The sequence below is a fragment of the Gopherus flavomarginatus genome, chromosome 3, assembly GCF_025201925.1.
Source record: "Gopherus flavomarginatus isolate rGopFla2 chromosome 3, rGopFla2.mat.asm, whole genome shotgun sequence".
Classification (NCBI taxonomy): domain Eukaryota; kingdom Metazoa; phylum Chordata; order Testudines; family Testudinidae; genus Gopherus; species Gopherus flavomarginatus.
In genome coordinates this window covers 203305998-203330576 of record NC_066619.1, presented here as the reverse complement: position 1 = coordinate 203330576, position 24579 = coordinate 203305998, and the positions used below count along the sequence as shown (strand labels likewise).

At 40.4% G+C, this 24579-nt stretch overlaps 1 protein-coding gene across 8 annotated transcripts in view; it reads left to right on the top strand.

Annotated features, from left to right (window-relative positions):
* Window positions 1-24579, top strand: part of DCHS2 (dachsous cadherin-related 2) — a 234195-nt gene that overhangs the window by 71381 nt on the left and 138235 nt on the right. For 7 of the 8 annotated variants that reach the window (XM_050946199.1, XM_050946201.1, XM_050946205.1 and 4 more), the window contains exon 2: window positions 20333-20524. In XM_050946199.1, the coding sequence (XP_050802156.1) occupies window positions 20333-20524 (192 nt within the window). Of the gene's footprint in view, window positions 1-20332; window positions 20525-23288; window positions 23364-24579 lie in introns of those variants that run through there. The other variant, XM_050946200.1, reaches the window with a different exon arrangement.

Here is a 24579-nt window from a genome sequence, read left to right as displayed (position 1 = left end):
TTATACCATGACAGCATGCGATTCCGCCTGCCATTACACTCAATGTAATTTCGACTATACGCGATTTTCGCTTTACACGCTGACAGCGGAACATAACCCCAGCGTAAGATGAGACTCGCCTATATTTAATGACAGTAGACATTGAAATTCAAAAAGAAAGCTTTATTACCATTAACACAAAGCGTCAGCATCATATCTGAAAATATACAATCAAACTCTTAAATTCTCAAATATAATTTTTCTTACTTTGCTTATCTGTACATTTTGATTATTGTCAATGGAAATGTTTTTTCATTGACTTGTGTGTGTATGTTGAAATCAATGTATATCAACATTTTCTGATAAAAATCTAATCTGTCCCAGAATATTTATGTTAGTGTGCTTGTTATGATAAAAATAGGTCCACCAAAAATGAAGTGTTAAGGTCTATGGACATATTATCCGTGAGCTTTGGCTGCCACAGACATGATTATCATGTTCAGTATTTCCAGATACTTAAAATCTCTTTTGCATTCATTTAAAATATACTTGTTTTATTTCACCGCACCTGTGCTCTTGTAGATACAGCATGTGTCATGTGACGATGCAGAATGTTTATGCAGACAAGGCCATTGGAGCATTAGGATACAGATGTGGAAGGAGCTCGAGTGACAGAATTCTGAGTCTTAGGTAGCATGGTGATGGAATGGAGATTATATTTCCATTTCTAATCACAAAAATCTGAGTCTTCAAAGCCCAAGACTGGGCTTCTTGAGTGTGCGGAGTTCCCTAATTGTCATGAGAGAGAATGGTACAAAGGATCAGATAAATCACATTCCTTGTGTGATAGAGCAAGCGTTATTGGCTGTGTGTTCCCACTAGAAAATGTCAACTTCCACATAATTTATTCTGCTGTTAAATTCAATTAAATAATTTTTTCTTAACGTCTTTTAATGTACATCAGATTTTCATTAAAATCTATTTTATTAATCTGTTTTCCCTCTTTTTCCTACCTACCTTTTCATCTTTCCTCTGTCTTTCTGCAATTTCTAGTGGCCTTCCTTTTTTCATTGCATTTTCTATTTCTTGTCGTCTTTTCTAATCTTACTCTTACTCTCACCCAGCTCATTGACTCCACCTAGACTTTCTCTTCAACAATAATTTTAGAATAATTGAAATTAGAAATGGAAAGATCTACTGGATTACTTAGTCCATCCATCTGCCACTGCAGAGTTGTTCCATATCATCTAATTTCTAGAGTTTAGGGATGCTTAGGTGGAAATGTCAAGCAGTGGGGCTTCTTTGGAGACTAGTGAACAACTGAACAAATGTAAGAACTTGCTTTTTTGTATTTGGTCAGTTTTTTTCATCTTGGGTTCATCTTACTGTTCTTAATTGTGGCTGCTTTTACCATCTTTAATAATATCTATCTCTTACTTACATTCTTCCAGTATTTGTGGACTCATCTCATGTTTATACTCTTTCACCCTCCCCACATATCCACCTGACTTTATATACATATTTAACCCTTTTTAACAAAATATTTTAATCTAGTAGGGAATTTATGAAGAAGCCATACAGTTCTAGTGCATAGAGTGGGCGTCCAAAAATATAAGCAATACCCTAAATTTAGAAATCCTAGTTTTTCTTCAAGTGATTGTTCACATTGATTCCAATTAGGTGTGTGTGCACCTCATGCACAGTTTTTGGAAACTTTTTCCCTTAGCAGCTCCCGTTGGGTCAGCCAGGGAGCCCCCGGCAGTGGCGCCCTCATGGTGCTCAATATATGACCCTGCTGACCCGACCCCCCTTCAGTTCCTTCTTACTATCCGTGACGGCATTAGAACTGCATTGGCTTGCTTGCCTGCAAGTCTTCCCTTAGCCATTCTTAGTTTTCTTTTTTGAAAATTTTTTTTATTTTCTTGTGTTAGTTATTGTTAGTAGTATAGTAGGTGAGTGGATCATTCCCCTCACCCTGTCCTGGGCTCTGGGGCATGCCTCAAGCCCAAGGATTTAAATCTTGCTGTCTATGCAAGAAGCTTATGCCAAACAGTGACCCTCACAACTTATGCTTGAGGTGTCTTGGGAAGGCACACCAGTCCGAGTGTTGCAAGATCTGCAAGGCTTTCAAGCCTAGGACTAGGTAGGAATGCGACTTCCATCTGAAACAACTACTGATGGAAGTCACATTCTGTCCCGGGGCACCTGACCACCAAGTCCCTGGCTTGAGCTTGGTGCACAGCGCCCCGGTGTTGGTCTGTGAACAGGTACCGAGGAAGGACTCTGGTGCTAGAGACCCTTGGTACCGAAGATCCCGGGCACTTCAGCATGATGTGGCACCCTGACACCGGTCAACATCCCCGGTGCTCCTTAAGTGCCATAAGAAGACCAACAGAGGGCGCTCTCCCCATAGAGCGAGACCATCAGGGGAGACCTTGCTGCCCCAAAGGAAGGACTTAACTTCCAAACAGCAAGATCCCATGTTGTTGACTCTGGTGACCCAGTCGGCACTGTTGAGTCCAGCACCCAGTGACTATCCAGCAGGGCTTGACTTATGGAGGAGTTGAAAGCTCCCTCCACCCCAGATACTTTCGAGGTGGCAAGGGACCTCATAGAAAGTACTCTGCTTTAACCCCCTGCTGTTAGAGACAAGCCCCAGCATCACCTAGAGGGGTGCCAGCTAGAGGCAAACCAGCACTGATGAGGCCATCTTCCTCCCCAGACCGGCACCGTTCGTGTATGGCCAGCGCTTCCATTTAGGCGACCTAGGCAATCACCTAGGGCGCCAGGATTATTGGGGAGCGGCATTTTGCCGAGGGGGCGGCAGGCGGCTCCGGTTGACCTGCCGCAGGCGTGCCTGCGGAGGGTCCGCTGGTCCCACGGCTCCGGTGGACCTCCCACAGGCACGCCTGCGGCAGCTCCACTGGAGCTACAGGAGCAGCGCGCCGGGTGGTGAAATGGCCGTGCGCCTAGGACGCTAAAAACACTGGCGCCAGTCCTGCTTTTGTGGCACCATTCCCGGTCTATTTCACCCCTGACACTGGTCCTGTACATGACTGTAAGACCCAGGGAGCGCGTTGCTCAGGATCTCCGGCATTGGGAAATCAGCACCAATCACAATCACCCTCTATTGCCCAGCACAATGATACGGCACCAGAACATAGGAGCCGCTTCGTAGCATTGGACCTGTGGCACCAGTGTATGTCGTGGAAAAGCTGACACCATTCGTCTACATGGTTGTTGTGGCACCGATCTCCGATTTCCTCCTCTCGGCACTGCCCACCAGCGCAGGGATACTTGACACTGCTGTGGTCATCGCCCTTGGGATCCTTGGACTCTGAGGATGGCTCCTACTTCTCATGGCGTAGTGGACACAGGTCAGAGAAGCGCGGGAGACATGCTCCTTTGTCCTGGCAACCTCAATGGCCACCAACTGCACAATAGCCCTTCTGGACCCCCTGGGCTTACCATCAGGCCCAAGGTACCCCTTCCAGGGTTTCTAGGTCTGTTACTTCGGGCCATCATCGGGCAGGGTCACTGTGGGCAGAACTACCCCTTGTACTGCAGAGGTGGCTCTATCCAGACTGCCCCTGCATACTACAGAGGGCACAGTGGAACCCGCCCCAGATCCACCCTCATCCAAGATCCCGTTGGACCATGCTGAGTCACTTGATACCAATGTGGCCCAGGACCAACCTGAGCACATGGTGCACCATGATGACCCTGTGCCTCCACTGGCCTCTTCTTCGTCTTCGCCTGATGACCTGGTGGCAGGGGCCTCAACTTCATGTTCTCTTCCCATTGACCACAGGGCCCACCAGGACCTACTCCACCACATTGCCTGTAATATGGGCCTACAGGCAGAGGAGGTCATTGAGCCAGAGGACCTGGTGATGGACATCTTTACACTAGAGGGCACTTTCAGAGTGGCATTGCCAGTAATTAAGACTATTGGCAACAACTGTAGTGCTTTGTGGCAGACTCCAGCCTCCATTCTACCGACCACCAGGGGTGTGGAAAGAAAATACTTTGTTCCCTCTAAGGGCTATGAATTTTTGTTTTCTCACCTGCATCCTTGCTTCATGGTGGTCTCTGCGGTGAATGAAAAGGAGTGTCAGGGACAACAAGTACTGGCTCCTAAGGCCAAAGAGGCCAAACGGATGGAGTTCTTTGGCAGGAAAATTTATGCTGCAGGGGGTCTTCAGCTGAGAATAGCTAACCAGCAAGCTTTTGTAGCGATGGCAGACCAGATGAAGAGACTTCCAGTCTCCTCTCAGCGCATCTCTTCCTGGATTACGGACTGTATCTATGACCTCGTCGAAGTCCCAGCCCTGCCTATAGCGGCCCACTCAACAAGGGCTCAGGCCTCTTTCACCACTTTCCTGGCCCAGATGTAGTTTCAGTGCTACTTAACTGATGGGCACTGCAGGTGCCTCTCTTATTTAGGAAAAAGACATGTTCCTGAGCTTTGTTCCATATGTTGCTCCTTCTGTAAGCAAACTAAAAAAACTAAAGAGCATCTTAAATTGTTCCTCCTGGAACACTCCTTATAAGCCTCTGCAGACACTGAAAAAAAGGATGAAGGTAGACCTCAGTCCTCCAGTCAGTCCCGCTCCATGAATGCCCCAATAAGCTGAGATTCCATCCTGAGGCCCTGTGCTATGTCAACCAAGAAGCCTCCCTATTTGTCTGCATCCATTCTAGCATCTGACTGCAGAGGTGGGTAGTAAGGGGTGACCTGCACCTCAGCTCATCACTGAATCATTTAAATAAACCTATTTAAAATTAAATTTGAAATTGACAACATAAGTTGTCAATTTATGCTGTCAACTTGTCAGGTTGACAACATAAGTTGTCAGTCCCTATGATTTTTTTTAATGCGCCTTTGAAAGAAATGGGTCAATTTGAAAAAATTGACACCTTATGCATCTATCAGAGTAAGGCAAACTATGGAAAAACAGGACCTGGTACTGTACATTGGAACAAGACCTTGCCAAGAAAATATCAAAATGTATTTACAACAGAACTGAAAGTCAATGATGCAAAGTGGAAAGTGTGTGCATTACAGCCCAGCTATCCCTTTTGATGTGCTGTCTGCTCCCCTTTGTCTCATGTGGCTGCATTGTAATTGTTTTGTTGTGAAATTTTAGCCTCTGTGATTCCCATCTGTGAAGTTTAACAGGAGCCATGTCCGTATAAAAAATGGTTTGTTTTATAATTTTAATGCAAGACTGTTGCTATGCGTCTGCTGCACAAGCAGCCAGTTGAGGAATTACCAGTCTGTAGTAGGAGTCACTGGGATGGATGGGACCTAGGTTAGGTTAGGTATGGAATGGCACGTTAAGGGAAACATTCAGGTTATGTTCGGTCATACAGTGAAAAGCACCAAAGAAAACAGCTGAGATTAATGAGCAGTGTGGAGAGGTACTGAAAATATGTATGAGAGGTGAAAATAATTCAGAGCAGAATTTCATTATTCAGCACTTCCCTATTCAGACCTATACACATTCTTTAATTTCTCCAGAAAATAGGGTAACATCAAACAATGAAAATTAAAGGGCTGTGATTTTAACACACAAAAGTAACAGAACTACTGGCATTCGTTTGGCTATTAAATAATAATATCTAGTCTGTTAATTGCCTTAATGAATAACATGCCACAAATGGTCTCATCCATCATTTCAAGAGAAATGTTATGAGAAAATAGGAACTTGCTCATCTAAAAAACTGTAGCATGTGTGATATAGTGTTTTAATATTAGAGACACGGGGTCTGAGTTTTCAGTGGCCTCAGCTTTTGCATATGCTTTTCCGTACCCAGCCTGCATTATCACCTGCACATGCAGGTGAAGGAATTGAATACTGAACAGCAACTTGGGCTAAATTATGCTGGCATAAATCCTATTAAAAGTCAGAGCACAGTGATCTACCTCTAAGAGGTTGTGAGAGTAGTATTCCGTCACTGTAATTTTCTCACCCATATGGAGTATTTTGTATTCATGTTGGAACCTAGAGGACCCACTAAATTAAACTTCCCTCAGGTCTGTCTGCACAATTGGCATCTTGGAACCAAGGAAGAGAGATTCACAACAAAACCCTGAGCCATGTGAAACTCACCTGAAACTCTCACCATGTTTGGCTGAAGAGGCCCTAGTTTGTTAACCTTTAGAACTAATCTGAGCCTGTTGTTGAATGAGCATAAGCCTAATTTCAAGGCTTATGCTCACTCACGTTCATTTTTGAGTGAATGTAAACCTAATTCTCAGGAAACATTTATGCTTTTGTGTTAAACTCATGCCTTCATTCCAGTGAGTCATTGTGCAGCTTCTTGTTGGAGCCTTCAGCGTGCCTGTGCTTTTTCTTTTCTTTGTGGAGAAAAGGATTTGAGAGCTGCTCCTACCCTTCAAAGTACTCTGCTTCTCTGCTCATTGAGACTGACACCATGAATGGTCCCTTGAAATATGTGTTATCTACTTATGCTAACCAGTCTGTTCAAACCTTGTAACTTTGAGTTAGTTTCCCAGATCTGAGGAAGAGCTCTGTGTAAGCTTGAAAGCTTGTTTCTCTCACCAACAGAAATTGATCAAATAAAAGATCTTACCTCACCCACCTTGTCTCTCTAATGTCCTGCCATATTCTGGATAAACCTTATGGAATTAAGATGAACTTTACTGAATTAAGTAACCCTAATTCAGTAAGATTTATATACCTTTGGTATCCGTTGTATTAAAAATACAAATGTGTATGTATTATAGTGGAATTACATGTAACTCCTCTAGGAGGAGGATTACAAACATGTAATTCCTCTGTTTCCAGCCCTTTGAAGTCCTTCCCCCTCCCACACCCCTTTTTTAAACTGGATTCTTCAGGGACCAACCACAAAGGAATTTTTGAATATACTAAAAAGTTAGGTCGACCCAACTACATTGCTCAGAACTGTGAAAAACCCACATCCCTCGGAGATGTATTTAAGCCAACCTAACTTTGGTGTAGAGAGTATTAGGTCAATGGAAGAATTCTTCTGTCGACCTAGCTATAACTTCTTGGAGAGGTGGATTAACTACAGTGATAGTCTATGCTGAAGCAGTACAGAGGCACAGCTACAGCTGCTATGGCTGAGTTAGAGCAAATATACCTAAAATTTGTGTGTGCTGTGGGATGGTAGAAAAGTGTGAAGCAAAATGAATATGTATATAAAAAAGGGGCTTAGAATAAAAGGGTGGGTGAAATCTCTCTATTTTTTTGTTTGAATTGAGCCTGATTTATGATCAATCATTAGAGGATATATAAACCAACTGCCAATTGTTTTGTCTGCTTTTTACAAAATGCAAGAGGTTTTGTAAACATTTTTTTTAAAGCCATTTGTGACATTAAATGAGCTGTGAAGTTGCCTGCTTGAACAGAACATTTAAAACATAGCCAAAGGGCTTAACCAGGACAACTTTTATTTTACAATGCTCCTTACTTCTAAATATAACAATGACTGCATATTACAGGCTGCACAACACACGTACTTTTGTTAGTACAGTAACTTGATTCTTTTTCTCACTTGTGATTATTAACCTTATTGAAGTGATTGAAAGACGCATAGGCCATGTTCATAAGAATTGAGCCAAATCACTCAGTGACAAATTAGAAAATATTTTTGATAATGTGATTGCAAAAATAAGCTTGTTAAACATACTTCACACAAGAAAAAGGCATTAGGGGCTAGATTTGTAAAGTTTTTGGCACCTATACCAAATATACAGATATGTGCCTAAGCACTTTTAGGTGCCTAAACAGCCTTAACAGTGTCGCCCTAAATCCCTTTATATTTCTTCACAACAGTCTGCCTTATGCAATACAGTAAGAGCACCAGATATTGTGTGTTTGAGAGACAAGTTTTACTATTCAATTAAAATGTTTTTTTCAGTTTGTTGGGATAAATCATGCTTGTCTTACTATTATGACTAGTCCTGGCTGCAACAGATGTGTGAGAAAAGTGAACAGGATTTGTTCCTGAATAAATAAGTACTAGCGACAGTGGTTTGTCACTCTGATGCAGGGATAGGCAATCTATGGCACACGTGCCAAAGGTGACACGCGAGCTGATTTTCAGTGGCACTCGCACTGCCCGGGTCCTGGCCACCGGTCCGGGGGGCTCTGCATTTTAATTTAATTTTAGAAGACGCTTCTTAAACATTTAAAAAACCTTATTTACTTTACATACAACAATAGTTTAATTTAGTTCTATATTATAGACTTATAGAAAGAGACCTTCTAAAAACGTTAAAATGTATTACTGGCACGCAAAACCTTAAATTAGAGTGAATAAATAAAGGCTCAGCACACCACTTCTGAAAGGTTGCCGACCCCTGCTCTATGTTTGTTAGAGCAGACTATGGGATTTCTCTGAGTTATGCCAGGAGCCATGCCCAGAATTTGAGAGGTACTAAAGTTGTTTTAAGGAATCTTCCCCCACTCCCAGCCCCCTGCACTGTGATGCACAGTTCAGAATCAGAGCTATAGGCTTTTCCGGTGGTGGTGTTATCATTTATTCATTGTTTGTATTGCATTAGTGCCTGTGGACCCCAATCTTGGTTAGAACTTCACTGTGCAAGATACTGTACGAATACCTACAAAAAGAAAGTCCCTGCTCCAAAGAGTTTATAATCTAAATATAACAGACAATAGGTAGATACAGTTTAACAAATTGTAGTCTTAGAAAAACAAGCAATATTGTGAGAAATATGTTGCTTATAAAATTAATTCTTTCCAAAACAACTTGCAAACAGTAAGTGTATTTAAACTAATAACCCATTATAAAGAAGTTAGTCATGTGATAGGAATAAATTAAGACCTGTCAAAATAAATATTTTATAAAATGTTTCCATATTTGCATGACTGATACATTATTGTATTAAACCCATAAGTATATTAAAGTGTACTTTTCATCATTCTTACTTTTTTACTTTGTGCACTGAGTGAAACACAAATTTACTTTCATTGTTTTGTGCACTAGCACTTGTTGACAGCATTTTGATCATGAACCCTGCAGGAGAAAGATTTTTAAATTTTATTATCAACAACAACAAAACCTCATATTTATTTAAATTATACATATGAAAACATTTCTATAGAGTATAATAATATATTTTATAAAACCAAAATTACACCTAAATATTTGGCCTTAATTACTTGATAGACACAGTAAACACAGGGCTTCTCTACACAGTGCTGCAGTGCAGCCTACAGGGGTGTGAATTGCACCAAAGAGTTGTACTCTAACTGTCCTGTCTGGACACTGCTGTCACAAACTAAAAAAAAGTACCTAATTCTTGTTAACATAGCCCTCTTTCAAACAGGAATACGTTAACATGAAATAGGCTGTTTTTAGTTTGCACCACCAGCGTCCCTGGGGATAACTAGAAGCATAACTTTTGGTGTGCCCTGCAATTCTCACGCCGGTAGTCTGCATTGCAATACAGTGTAGACAGAACCATAATTGTAAATTAAAAATATGCAATCTTTGTGTTCTGAATACTAAATCAAGACTTAATCCTTCAAACATTTACTAGAGGCATAACTCCAAAATGGCCCACTTTTCAAGGATCATCACTCATTTCAGTACCACTCTTATTCTACTGAGATTCGTTTTCTCTGTGGTTTTGTTGTTCAAAATTATTTACACCGGAAATAAAAAAAAATGAACTAAGGTTATATTTACACTAAAAAAAAGGAATCCCATAGCATTTTAAGACTCCTCATGCATAATTTTTTTGTCTTTGTGAGACATTGTCCAATTGTGCAATGCAATGATAGGTTGAGAGGTATAACTACTAAGTGTAGTATTAACTGCCATAGGTAGATTCACTGACTTTAAACTTCATATTCTATCAGTTTTCATGGGAATAGTCACCAAATAAGTGTTGTGCCAACTAGAAAATGTTTACAAGATTAGACCGTAAATTGAGATAATCAATGGCTGTTGGTCAAAATTCAGGGTGTTCCTGTAATAACCTTAGTCCCAGTTTTGGACCTTAGCGTCCAAAATATGGGGGTTAGCATGAAAACCTTCAAGCTTAGCCACCAGCCTGGACCTGGTACCTGCTGCCACCACCCAAAAAATTAGAGTGTTTTGGGGCACTCTGGTCCCTCTGAAAAACCTTCCCTGGGGACCCCAAGACCCAAATCCCTTGAGTCTCACAACAAAGGGAAATAATTCTTTTTCCCTTCCTCCCTCCAGTTGCTCCTGGAGAGATACACAGACACAAGCTCTGTGAAACTACACAGAGAGACTCCCCCTCTCTGTTCCCAATCCTGAAAACAAAAAGTACTTTCCTATTCCCCAGAGGGAATGCAAAATCAGGCTAGCGATCCAACACACAAATCTCCCCTTGATTTCTTCCTCCCACCAATTCCCTGGTGAGTACAGACTCAATTTTCCTGAAGTAAAGAAAAACTCCAACAGGTCTTAAAAGAAAGCTTTATATAAAAAGAAAGAAAAATAAGTACAAATGTTCTCTCTGTATAAAGATGATACAACACAGGGTCAATTGCTTAAAAGAATATTGAATAAACAGCCTTATTCCAAAAGAATACAAATCAAAGCACTCCAGCACTTATATTCATGCAAATACCAAAGAAAAGAAACCATATAACTTACTATCTGATCTCTTTGTCCTTACACTTGGAAACAGAAGACTAGAAAATAGAAACTACTTCTCCAAAGCTCAGAGAAAGCAGGCAGCCAGAAAACAAAGACTCAGACACTCAAATCCCTCCACCCAAAGTTGAAAAAATCCGGTTTCCTGATTGGTCCTCTGGTCAGGTGCTTCAGGTGAAAGAGACATTAACCCTTAGCTATCTGTTTATGACAGTTCCTCTTTACCATATGTGGAGGTAAAAAGAAATTAAAATTGATAAATAAAATGGATGTTGTCACTGTTGGTGCACCCTATGTCCAGAGACAGCAGTAGAGAACATTACACTGTAATTCAAGTTATCAGTGTTAAGCCTCTTTGTTTAGGTGATTAATCAAGTATGATTGTAATAAGGCCTTTTGTTTTCAACATCATTTGAAATGTTTAAAGAAATGGTTCATCAAGTGTCTTATGTACTTAATTATATTCTCTTTCCTTATGGTGTGGCCCACAAGGTGCATGGAAAGCTTCCATCAGTTTCAACATTTTTAAATTAGATATGACTCCGAATGGGTTTTCCATAAATTTCAGTATCATTTCCTATAAGAACCTACATTTTTTAAATAATCCTTCCATTAATTTTTTTAACATTCTGTGCCTCCACAGAAAACAGGAAATTAAGAGAGATACATTTTTGTATGAAGTACTGTAAGAACCAGATAGATAATTCTGGGATTTTTAGCCTTAAGTTTGATTGGAGAGGCTGTTGAAAAAACAATGATAGTAAGCAAACTTGCTGTTTAAAATACTGACGTATCTTGTCTGTGATTATTTTGTAGAGAAATTAAGATATTTGTAAGGGAAACAGGCTTTTGTATGTTATGGCATCTCTCACTGAAACCCTGAAACTAGGACATTTTTAGATCACCAGCTTCCTGCTATAGAAGAAGTGGAGATCAGCTGCTTTTGCTTAGGTCCATTTGTCCTTACATGAAAGTCTGTTAAGGCTAAATTCATGAATATTTGTGAAAGATTTAGATATTATAGTGATGAGCACCATTGGAAAACCTAAAGACGTGATGTATTGTTTTTAAAGCGTTTCCAAATTAAAATTCTGTAAGTTTGTAGGGTATCAGGGGCCTAATGGTGCCAGAGGGTTTGGTGAACATTCTGGTGAATTTTAGTACTTACATAGCACTTGACAACTGTTGCCTAATTGTCATAACACCCAGAAAGCTGTGATTACCTTTGAGATGTTTAGGTCCTCAGAATGGGAAGTGCAGGACAATGGCATCAAGCTTTGAGGGCCAAGAAAGTCAATTCTGAATTCAGTGGTGTTATACTGTGGCTGAATTTGACCCAAAATATTGTTTGCGGGAAATTTTTATACTCAACTCTTTCTCTTGATTCTTGTTTGCTTGTGATAAGCACTCACTCTTCAGTAAATCATTTGGCTAAACAGCCTGCTGGACTATTTCTACAAAGTGTTCATTTTTAATTCTGTGCTCTAAAAATAATAAAATCACTTGTAGTCACCATGGAATGAAAATCCTCACTGCTAAAAGGCTTGTGTAAGGGCTATGCATCACATAAATCCCACTTAAGCCCTATTTCCAGAGCATAAGTGGGACTTAAGTACTGTATAGCCCTAATGCTGGTCCTCTGCAAAGGGGTGAATTTCACTGTATCTTAATAAGTTCACACCTGTTTACAGAGAATGTCCCCTTTGTTGGGTTTCTGCATACAAACTATTAGCTCATGTAAAACTCTCTTTCCGCAATTTGAAGTATTTACTGTGCATTTCAAAATACACCTCTACCTCGATATAACGCGACCCGAAATAACACAAATTTGGATATAATGCGGTAAAGCAGTGCTCCAGGGGGCAGGGCTGCTCACCCCAGCGCATCAAAGCAAGTTCAATATAACGCGGTTTCACCTATAACACGGTAAGATTTTTTGGGCTCCTGAGGACAGCATTATATCAAGGTAGAGGTGTATATATTGTCGCTCTGAAAATAAAAGATAAGAGCTGTCTGTTTCTGCCTGTACAGGTTCAGAGGACTGACCATATTTTTTAACTCATGCTTACAATCGTTTACAAGTGACTCTCTCTGTGTGTGTGTGTGTGTGTCTGTCTGTCTGTCAGGGAACAATGAAGTGAAAGATTTAACTCCATACACAGGAGCTTTATTTTGGTCTACTGACAGCAACAGAATGGTGAAATTAAAAAAAAATTAAGTTTGCACTAGTGGCATTTAGAAAAACAACCATTCTAAAAGGGACATTTCTCTCAAATTACATTGGTTTTGGTTGAAAACATTGTAGACTTGAGGGTTGATTTAATTCCCTGTAATTTTGGCTAGTCCTAAATTCATACCCTGACACTCTTTGTCAGAGCAAACTAAACTACTCACTGTTAGAGGATAACTTCTCCAAAACTGACGCTGTTCACATTTAAAAAATACAGAGGCAGATCCACAGCTGGTGTGAATTCTCTTAGATCTGTTGAGTTGAATGAAGTTATAATAATTGGTACCAACTGAAGACCTGCCATCTGGACTCTCTCATATCAGCTGTTTTCTCAAATGCAGTCTTTTCTTTCTTAGAATAATATTTAGAAAAAGCAGTTTCACAGCTCCTGGAGGTATTGTCTAGTCTCCAGACTTCACAGTCCTTATTGACCTTCCAGTGCTTCAAAGCCTTCCCCAGGTGGCCCCTTCTCCCTGAATCTATCTGTCAGGTCCAGTAAGCCCCAGCCCAGTTCCTTCTCTGATTTTGCATCCTAGTTATACCTCTTTGGCTGAGAGGCAGGACACCTTATAAGTTGTAACCTGTAGGGCGCATATGGCCAGGAGCAAGCATGTGACCTGACACTTTAGCGCCCTGTTTTAAAGGGCCCAAGACTATAACAGGCACACTGTAATGGGTATGTGCCCCACGCCCACTTCCCTGTTACAGCTAGGCTTTCATTATAGTGTTTTCTCCCCTGCCTGCCCCTGCCTGCCCACCCCGTAAGATTCAAACCTATGTCCTCTATAGCTCTCTTGGACTTCCTGCTTTCAGTATTCAAACTGTGAGATCATATTGGTGATTGATTTTTCCAGAGTTTACATTCCTTTAATTCATTGGGCCTTTTCTGCTTATATTTTTATTTATTTTATTTGTAGTGTCAACAGTGTGTAAAGCATTTTATAGACAGGTAAGAAAATTATTTTCTTCTAAAGAGCTTGCAGACACAGAAGGGGAGAAAAGACTATAAAAGCAGCATGACTGAATGTAGAAGTTTAGCAGGCATCTTTTCAGTTCCATAATTTTTGCTGCGCTGTAAAAATTTTTATAGGAAATACTTGTAGTCATCTGGTTCCTGATTCCCAAGTTTATACTTCTTAATCTCATGCATTCTTTTAATTCAGCATATCCAAAATGTGTCCAGTTAAGTAATAAGAAGAACACTTTCAACCTAATTATCATCTCTTTTCTCCTGGAATCCAATATCACATTCAGCCTACCTCTCAGAACAGATGTGGGCCATACAGCAACAAACTCATTTGCCTCCCACATCTGAGGACTGTAAGTCTTTTAAGCATTATCACTTCTGTAATACTGTGAACATTCAACACTCTTGATCAATCCACTGTGAAAATTCTTTCTGCTGCCTTCATTTTCTCTTGTTTTGACTGCTGTCATTCACTCTCGTGCTGTTTCTCTGCATCCCAACTCTTAAATTACTATACTCTACAATAATGGCAGCAGCACAACACTCTTGTAAGCTGTAGTGTTTTGGATCACTACTGTAATGGGCTCATATTTCCAAAATGTGAAATGCCTTGTCTCTCCTCACCTATATCTCAAAATGTGAATGTTAGCCTGTCCTCTTTAGCTTTCTGCCTCTAGCAGTAGTACAAAATCTCTCTCTGATACTTCAAGAATTTCCATAGAATAGTTCCATTCAACCTCATCTGTATTTTCCAGCTAATTTGTTTTCTTCTTTAATGCCAATTATAGAATGGTATTGGACACAAAAATGAGACTAGTATAAAACTGCGTTGGCTGTAACATAGGACATGAGTCAGAAAGGGAAAGAGTAAGGAGAAACTGAGTGGATACTGAGGAACTTCATGGGTAAAAGTCGTATCTTCTTACCCATGCAACTGCTGTCATTGAAATCAGAGGCACTCAAGTGACTAAGGTCGAACTTGATTAGGCCTTCAGATTTGTATTGCTAGTTTTGAAGCATTTTTATTTAAATACCTCATTCATTATTCCTTTGTATCTACCATTAAAAATCTAAGGACTGCATAATGTGCAGGAAGGAAAACAAGTTACTGAAGGTAATGGGCTAACCTTCTAACAATAGCCTCTAATTTTTCACCCATAATTAATCTTCCACAGTCAATTGTGGGCATACATTATAGCATTTAGAACTTTTTAACTATCTGCAGACACAGCCAGATAGAGCTACATCTTAATGTAGTCACCAGCAGTAGATTGCAGGCACAAAAATAATGTTTTTTGCTTGTTTTTAAACATGGACCAAACTAATTAGTGTAGTGGTGATAATGGAGAAATACTGTAATAGCATACAACTTTAATTTAAAAATTAATAGAAATATTAAATTAAATAGTAGGTAAAATATCAAATGTTCCAGACTAGGTATGTAAAATATTAAATGGTTAACTGATAAGTATTAGTCTTACTGTTAATATATTGTAGCTAACATTTAAAACAGATTGGCAACAGCCCCGGACTCCACCCTCCTGCTGTGCGGGGCTAGGTGGCAGCCCCGGACACTGACCCCTCGCTGAGTGAGGCCAGGCAGTAGCCCTAGACCCTGACCCCACCCCCATCATGTTAACGATTAAATGGTTAACTGATATAATTTTTAATAGTTTAAACGGGTACTTTTAAAAATATATTTATATGCCTATTCCAGACTTGTTTAATGCACAACTATAAATCATTTTTAATGCCAAATGCTTGTTCTATTGAAGTCCGTGGGAGTTTTGCCTTTAACTTAAATGAAATGAGGCTTTGGTCTTTAGTCAAGAATTGCACTGTTTCCTGTACTACAGCTGTGGAACGCAAATTACAAGGAAATGAAATGAGCATGAATTGTTCTATAACCACATGATCACTGGCAAATCTTTATGAATGAATTTTCTAAAATCAGTATCAGACAATCCAGTATGGTGTTGTTAATTACTGTCACCAGCTGACTTTCAGAAATGGTGGCTAATGATTCTGATGCACCATAATGATACATCAGAATATTTAGTGCAATTTTTAATGCTAAAATGTCCCTTGTCTAAAACAGAGCAAATATTGAATATCCCAGGGATCTTTCAAAGGGTTAAGAGAGTAGAAAAGTGGAACCTTTATGAATTAACATATATTCCTTTTTAAGTCTTCTGACATTTTCGGATTTTGATGGAAGTGACTGGCCTAATCTGTTTTTGACAGTTTTTATCTGCATTCCACTTCCTCCAGTTCTTTCCTTTTCAGCCAGATGTCTAAGCTCCTTTGGGTATTAATGATTTTAAAGGATAAAGATTACAGTATGTGAGACTACAGATAGCAGAGGAGTAAGGACTGCTAATTATGAGCCACATGTGATAATGGGTAATCATGTGTAAATAAAAAAATGACCTAAAAGCAGATCTCTTTCCTTTGCTCTTTCTGCACATGTAAACACACATGTACATGCATGTGCATGAACACACAGGCACTCATAATAGCAGAGGGAAGAGAGGTCTCAGTAACCTTCAAAAGTTAGGTTTTCCTCCCATTTCACCTAAATTCAAGCCCAATTCACCATTCTCATACCAAATTATTCTTTGGAAAGAAAAGATAGGCTTGTGGTTAAGGCACTGATTTGGACTTGGGAGATCTACATTCAATTCCAAGATCAGTTATATATATATTCTGCATAAGCTTGGATAAGTTTATAATGGAATCGCAACCTCAGTGGGCACCTCTCGGTATTACTGTAGCACAAATACCACTCCACAGCAAAAGGATCTGATGTTTACCTTTAAAGAACTAAATAAAAAGTGAAACAGAACTGAAGAAGAAATCTTTCGTTAAAACACCTCTAATAATAGCAAACTCACACACACTCAGAATGGTTCCATTACCATACATTTCTTTTTTTTAATAAATCCTTTCCCTCCCCAAGAGTTTGCTCCAGTGTGAAGTTTTCATTTAATTTTACATATGTCATAAAATAACCCCACTAGATGCTAAGAAATTAATAACTAGCTAGAGAGATTGACAATAAAAATGAAGATGTAATGAATTGTCTCAAGAACCACAGTTTGCCAGTTTTATTGCTGTGTCACATCTTGGTTAAACACTAAAATTTCATAGTTTTTAACATAATGCTAATGTAGAAACATTTATGCTTCAGACTAAATTGTATGGGCTAAACTTATCAGCATTATATGGTTAATGTTCATTACAAAGTGTTGTCTTCCTTTTAATGTTAAAAGAAGAACTTTAATATTTGGCATATTCAGATATGTCTGAAAACTTAAAAGCACTTGAAAAGTACATGAATTTCATATTTTTCTTACCACATTGCTGATTACCAAATACATTGTGTTAAAAAACCGCATAGCGTGTAATGTTCAGTAAAATACTCTAAAATCGAGTTGGTTGTAGTGAAGATATGTTACATCAGCTGGACAAGCACACAAATCAAGCTGCTTCTGGAAACATCTTGTTCAAATTGGGCATGCTCAGAGGCTTAACCTCATTATAGTTACTCCCATACTGGAAATGTGCTACCTGTTCTATGCAGTCCATCTCACTTTTTTGCTTGACATGTAGTGGAGTTCTAATACTAGATTTTTTTGACATTACAGTAATTTCCAGAGCAATAGACAATTCAACAGTGTAGAATAAACTGTTATACCTTAACCTCAGTGTTCTGACACCACTGCAAGATTGCACAGAAAACAACATATAGCTGACAGAGAATGCTTATTACTGACACAGATATCAATAACAGCAGAGGAAATGCAAAAATATTAGCCAAGTACATTCTAATACTCCCCCCCCCGCCCGAAGTTTCTTCAGATGTGAAACATTTTTAAGTTTCTTTTTATTAATGCTTTATAAAGTTTTGTGGTATAACATGTTCCTAGTTTACTGTAGTCTTTAACTCTTCATTAAGAGTATAATCCTAGTTAGAGAGACTGGGATAGATAATATAGTGACATGCAACCAAATGCATTAATATGGGAAACAAATCACAATAGTACAGCATTTCCCCAAGGTCTAATTACATAAAGCACTATCATGGTATGCATCACCCACCACCAGACTGGTGCCTCGTCCTGGTCATTCTGGGGATTAGCTTGGGGCCAACACCTCCATCTGCACCTTGTCACTCCTTCTCTGAAGTCCGCCTGCAACCCCTTCTGCAGCATCAGGAACCATAGTGTCCTCTTCATGGCTCAGCCCTCCGGCCATGTCACAATCAGTGTTCCCCTCCTTCCAGGGGAGTGAATTGCAGTGAATTGTCCTGCCACCACCCCAGGTCCGCCCACTACGGGTCCCAGCCCAGGGACCTGGTGGATTGCAGCCTCCTGCTGCATCCCACTGCCTCTGCTATTGCTGCCTTTCCTTAGGCCACTTCCCCACAACCATAGCACCCTCCTCAGTCTTAGCAGCCCATCCAGAGCTCCTTCTCTTCTCCCTCGGTTTCTGTCTGCACTGCTCTGTCCAAGGAGTTACGTGATTGCACCCTACTCTAGACACAGACTCCCTCCTCAGGCTTCAGGAAGCTACTGACCGTACTCTGCCTCTAGGCTCTTTTTATATAGCCCCGCTGATCCGCTTCCCACAGTCCCTCTCCTATTGGCTCTTTTTTGTGCAGCTTCCCTAGGGCTCTGTTAACCCCTTACTGGCCAGTGTGGGGCGGATACCTCATCACATGTACACATTCAGATTAATGAAATTCTGAATTCCATTTGTGATAGTATAATCTGATGACTCCAAGGTAAAGTTATGCTTGGGCTGCTGTAGTAATAATGGGAGTGGGAGGGAAGAAAGAACATTTCCAAAAATGAGGTGGCAGAGGTCTTTATTTCTGCTTAGGGCATCGTCCATCGTAATGCCCTGATCATCTAGAAATAGTTTAGGTGATATGTTGTATTTTGTCCACACTGTGTTAAGTGTTAAGGAATAAAAACAATGATATTAATGTACTGGCTGGTTGATATTGTTAATACAAATATTGGACTCTATTGGAGAGAAATTAAAGATATAGATTCTGTTAAAGAAAACACATGGTAAAGTTGAGTCTCTGCCTTGAGTCAATAATATATCTGGCTGCCTGAGTCTTTCACTTGAACAGAAATTTACATAATCTTTCTAATTTAAGAAAATTGCCAATATTTTAACATGTTTGAGATGTTGGCATGTACCTGGCATTCAGCTTCTCTCCTGAGAATAAATACAGAGCTGAATTCCAAGATAAAGGAGATAAAACCTCTTTTGTGAGATGTATAGTCTCCGGGCCAAATCCTGCTTGCCGTATTCACATAAGATTAAATTAACTCCTCTCCAGAGGCTATCACAAAGCCTATGCATCACTTAGGTTTGGGGTGGCCATCTGGACACGGGTGAATTTCACCCATGGATTTTAAGACATTGAGTGATGCAGGCAGAATTTGCATCACTATGCAAAACTATCTCCAAAACCTCACAAGCTTCATCTCAGGGAAAACTATTTACTTCTTGGTTCCAGAAGAGTATAGCTCTGAAGGAAGCATTTCTGTGAGATATTAATCTACAGAATTTGTTTCAGATTTACAGCAGAGTGGTTTTAAGTGGTGAAGGCAAAGTGTTGCTGTCCTGATAAGATCTATTTACTGTAGTGCGAAATGAAATACGTGATTCTAGTTATCTTCTACTCAGTATTCCTAACCATCTGCATGACAGCATTGATGAAGGAAGTTAGCCTGTGGCTAGAATTTTTCCAGTGACTTTACTGATGGATGTCTTTTTATCATGCAGGTGCAGATAGACATGTTTAGTTCAGTTAGTAGAACTCTTGCCTTTAAACTAGGAGGTCATGGATTAAAACCTAATCCTTGTACTCCTGTCAAGCACTGTATTGCTAGGCCATCCTTCAAATGAGATGTTAAAGTAAGCTCTAAGAATCCACTGGCACATTTCAGAAGGCAGAGTAGATAATGTCCTGGCCAGCATTCCCCTTCTCAGTAATACGGTTCTATAGGTGAGCTGTTGTTGGCTTTAAGGCCTTGTCTTTATGGGTATTTTAATCATGTTAGTTCAATTGAATTAGCTTAACACTATTGAAGAACTTCTTCAAGACACAGGCTAACACTTTTAGTCATATTGGTTAGCTTTGGTTTAGCCTCTGAGGTTAAAACATGGCAAGCTAATGTGGCTTCACAGATGGTAGCTGATGTCTTGTAGTAAGCCACTTGATTGACTTGACACAAACAAAGAACGCATCCTTTTTGCTTGTCAAAATAATCCTTTATTTACCTATGCAATACCTGAACTACCACTATCTAACTCATTGTTATGAAAAGGGCATTGGGATACCTTATGTATTAGAGCCAATGTATTAAATAAATACACTTTTATAAACAGTAATAAAGACTTTGGCATCAAATACCCATAATAATTGAAATATTATTATGTAATAGTAGTTTATCTAGTTTCATTTCATTTTTATTCCTTCCCCTCAGGTCAAGGCAGCAGATGCAGATGCAGGCCAGTTTGGTCGTATCGAATATTTTCTTTATGATGGATTCCATAACTATGAAAAATCTAAAGCATTCCAGATAGATCCCCACACAGGACACATCTGTGTATGTCAAGACATTGACAGGGAAGGGGATCCAGCCACTTACGATCTCTTAGTGAAAGCTACAGATGGGGTAAGTTTCACCCTGGAATATTACTAGACTTGTAAGCATGTTTTGTATTTTGAGCACAAATATATAGTTTTTGTCCCTGCCTGCAGGTATATGGGATCTTGGGGAGCAATTACCACACAGGTGGGGTGCAAAATAAACTTTATTAAGAAAATGCAAAAACAGGGAAAATTTAATAGTGAGGGGTATGGGGTTTGTTAAGGTAGGCAATTGGGGAGGGAGTTCTTTTAGTATAGTATAGGGGGTTACAATAGTGGGGTACAATACAGTGGGGTACAATACAGTTGGTAACCAACTAACACTGAAGTATAAATGTAACAGGTAGCTAACAATTTCTAGGTAAAGGGTGTGTCACAGCAGCATATAACCAACTAACAGTTATGGGTAAAATGTGTTAAATAACCAACAACTCTAGGTAAAAATGTGTCACAGTGGTGTAAATATAAAATGTGAGGTGTGTGAGAGAGAAAAAGGGTAACCAATGGGGTTTTATGCTAGACTTCAGTAATACAATTGAGGTTTGGCAGCAGTAGGAGCGGGGTGAACACGTGGGGGAAGGGATTAAAAGAGAGAGAGAGAAAGGCAGTGGTAGAGGAATGAGGTTAGGGGATGGGGGAAGAGGAGCACGTGGTGGAGCAGAAACCAAAGATAGAGGCGCTACAGAGGGAGATTTAAACTCAGGGAGTCACAGAGAGCAGACAGGCTGCAAGTTTAAACAGCAGAGAGACTGCAATGAGTGACTGGGGAGCTCGGGGGGGGGGGGGTTGGGGCAGTGGGAAGACAAATTCAAATAGTAAAAACCTTATCTATCCCCTAACTTAATCAAACTTATATAAAATGACAAGCAGCTACAGAATACAACCAGGCAATGATTTTCTAAACTTATCTTAACCAACAATTAGGCAACACAACAAATATCACAGAAACTTACAAGCTCTACAATCTTAACAAACTATGACTTATTAAATTAAAAAAAAAAAACAAGACCTATGGTGCACCTTATGCTATGGGGAGGTTACAGAGGGCAGAGTGGTATGTATCCAGGACCCAGCTCCCAAGGAAGCCAAGGGATGGTGGCTACAGCGGTGGATACAGCTGAAAGCAGAGAGCCCCAAGGCAAAGCCCACAGGAGCAGAGCTTAGCAGTGGCAAAGAGCCCTGTAGTTTAAGAGAGGTTTTAAGACACAGACCAAGGTTTAGCTTGAGTCTGTGTGCTGGGGAAACAGAGCCAGCAGCTAAAATAATAAAATAAAAGTATAAAAAGTTTTACAGAGGGATTCTTACCAGTCCCCAAGGCAGCAGCAAAGGCAGAAGCAGCAGCAACATCAGAAGAGGCAAGGAGGGTTCGGTACAGTCTCAATAATCAGGAGATCTCTCAGGTAGCAATTCGTTCTTCGTGGGGGGGATTTCAAAAACGGGGGTACGCTCAAAAATAAAACGAGAGCGGAGAAAGGACCCCCCAGAACCCCTGGCTGATCAGACCAGGCAGCAATGCAGGAACCTTTCTGAGGTGTGTTTCAAAAATGTCTGGTTTTAAAGGCAAACTTGGGCAGTTTCCCACCAGTAATCCTGATAGGCTCCCTCTGTCACAGGGGAGGGGGCACAGGGGAAAAACTGAAGGTAAGCCCAGAGACATGCCTGGACATAGTCCTGTGCAATAGGTGACTCAAGAGCACATGAGACTATGACTCATGCCCAGGATCTTAAAACCACAATAGGCCTTGCAGCTCTGGACATTGCCTACCCTACACCAAGCCCAGGTTCAACGAGGTGATAACAGGACTAACCCTTTGAAAAGGGCAGTGGTCCCACTTAGCATGCAGCACAAGTGGCCATCCCTTTGAGAAGGGCAATGGCTCTTGTTAAACAACTTAAGGGGCCCTCCCTTTGAGAAGGGCAGTGGCCCTGGTAAACAACTTAACAGCCAGGGAAGGGCGGCCACAGGAGAACAGAAAACAAAATGGAGTCTGGGGAAACAAAATGGAATAGGGGAATAGCTGTAACGGACATGCCCCCCTGGCCGACCTGAACGGGCTGTGAGGGGGATGTCCCATGCAAAGACCAAAAAAAGAAAAAAAAGAAAAAAAAGGTTTTACAAGTCATCGTCTTCGTAGTATGGAGGTGGTGGTTTGCTGCTGTCCAAGGGGATGGAGGAATACCTCACCTGCAAAGGCAGGGCTGACACAACCTTATGAATTAGCTGCTTGACCACTGCTATCCCCAACAGAAAGGCCACAAGAACAATAGCCACAGTAATAGGACAGTTTTAACAAGAGAGAGAAGTTTTTAATATATTTATTGGAAGTTGAGAGGACAGCCTACAGTCTATGTAGACTATGCTGGATGCTCGGAGGCTTTGCTGGCTGGGATATATGGAACATATGCCTCAAGAACGTCTATTGAAGGCTGTGCTCTGTGGCCAGCTCAAGAACTGCCCATGTTGCAGAGGAAGGCCAAAACTCCAATACAGCAACAAGGTCAAGCAGGGTCTCAAGAAATTCAGCATTTCCATTGACAGCTTGAAGACACAACCCACAGCTGCTCAGTCTGGAGAAGCTGAGTCAAGGCTAGTGCAGTCATCACTGAGAACCATCAGATAGCTCAGACTGAGGCCTGCAGGTGAGCCAGGAAGTAGTGTATGTTCCAACCGCCATCTAGCGAGTGGACCTGTAGCCACTGTGGGAAGGTCTGCCGTTCACACATCAGGCTCTTGTCTCACACAGCTGTCAAGCACCATTGGCTGACTGACTTTGTCATGTTTCCTTTAATCTGTCAGGATGATGGATGGCCATGAATGTGGATGTTTCAGAAAGTTTAATTGGAAATCATGTATTGCTCCTAAGGTAATCAGAGAATAAAAGAAAGTTATTAAAGTTTATGGGTAAATCATATTTTATCTTGCTTCAGATGGGTAAAAATAGTGCTGCTCAGTAGAAATGAAAATACATATATGTGTATGCAGTATCAAGATTAGATATCTTAATAATGGATACTTGATTTGGATGAGAGCACTGGCAGTCTTAAGAGTTTCTCACATTTCCCTTTCATTTGGCTCAGAAGATTTGGGTTTTGCCAAAACTCTGATTTTCAAATAAAAATATAGTAAAAGAGGCTCAGATGGATATGTTATATGTGTATTCTGATCAGATTAATGCCCCAGTGATAAAGTTTAAATCAGAATCATGAGAGAACTGTAGGCATGCCAAAACTATAGACTCTTTCATTTTTGGATCAGTCTGTGATTTATCTTCTTTCAAGGAAGTCTGATTTTTCAGAAGTTCTGAGCATTTTGTTGACTTGACTTTTAATTGTGGGAGCTCAGTGCTTTTAGAAATCAGATCCTAGGTTCCTCAAGTTGGCACCTAATATCTCTGCCCACTTTTCAAACTTTGTGCTTTAGTGTATATCAGAGCTGGTACTGAGTCACTTTCTATCTCCACTGCTGCGTTATTGTAGCATGCACCTCCTCTTGGCCCCTTAGAATATGTCTTCATTGCAAAAAAAAAAAAAAAAAAAAAAAAAAAAGTGAGTTAAGAACAAACATATTTATTTATTTATTTATTTTTGCAGTGAAAGCATAGCCTTAGTGCTTATTTTCAGTGCTTGGGAAGGAGCATGAATGATAGATGAGCTGTGGAAGAAGGGTTTGGCAAACGGAGAGAGAAATAAATGGAAAAAGACGGGAGAAGAGCGAAGGGTCATTGGTAGTGACAAAGGGAGGGAAGGAAGGAAGGAAGAAGGAAACTGAGAAGGTTAAATAGACAATGAAGAGGAGGACAGTGAATTTTCCAGGTGGTACACAGCTTATTTTACAAATGACATGGTGCAGTAGAAGTATCAGTTTCTTTCACCCTGTTTGTTTCTTCTCCATTATTTGATTTCTGAGCCTGTCTGCCTTTTTTAATATGTGTCTTTTCAGAAACAGCAATGGGAGAAGCAGAACTGCTCAGAAGTGACTGTAGGGAGACGAGTATAAAAATTGCCTTTGTTAAATTGATACTGTGATCGGGGTGCTAGTGGGTTGCACCGTGCCAGCTGTGGTCATTCAGTTAGGGTGAA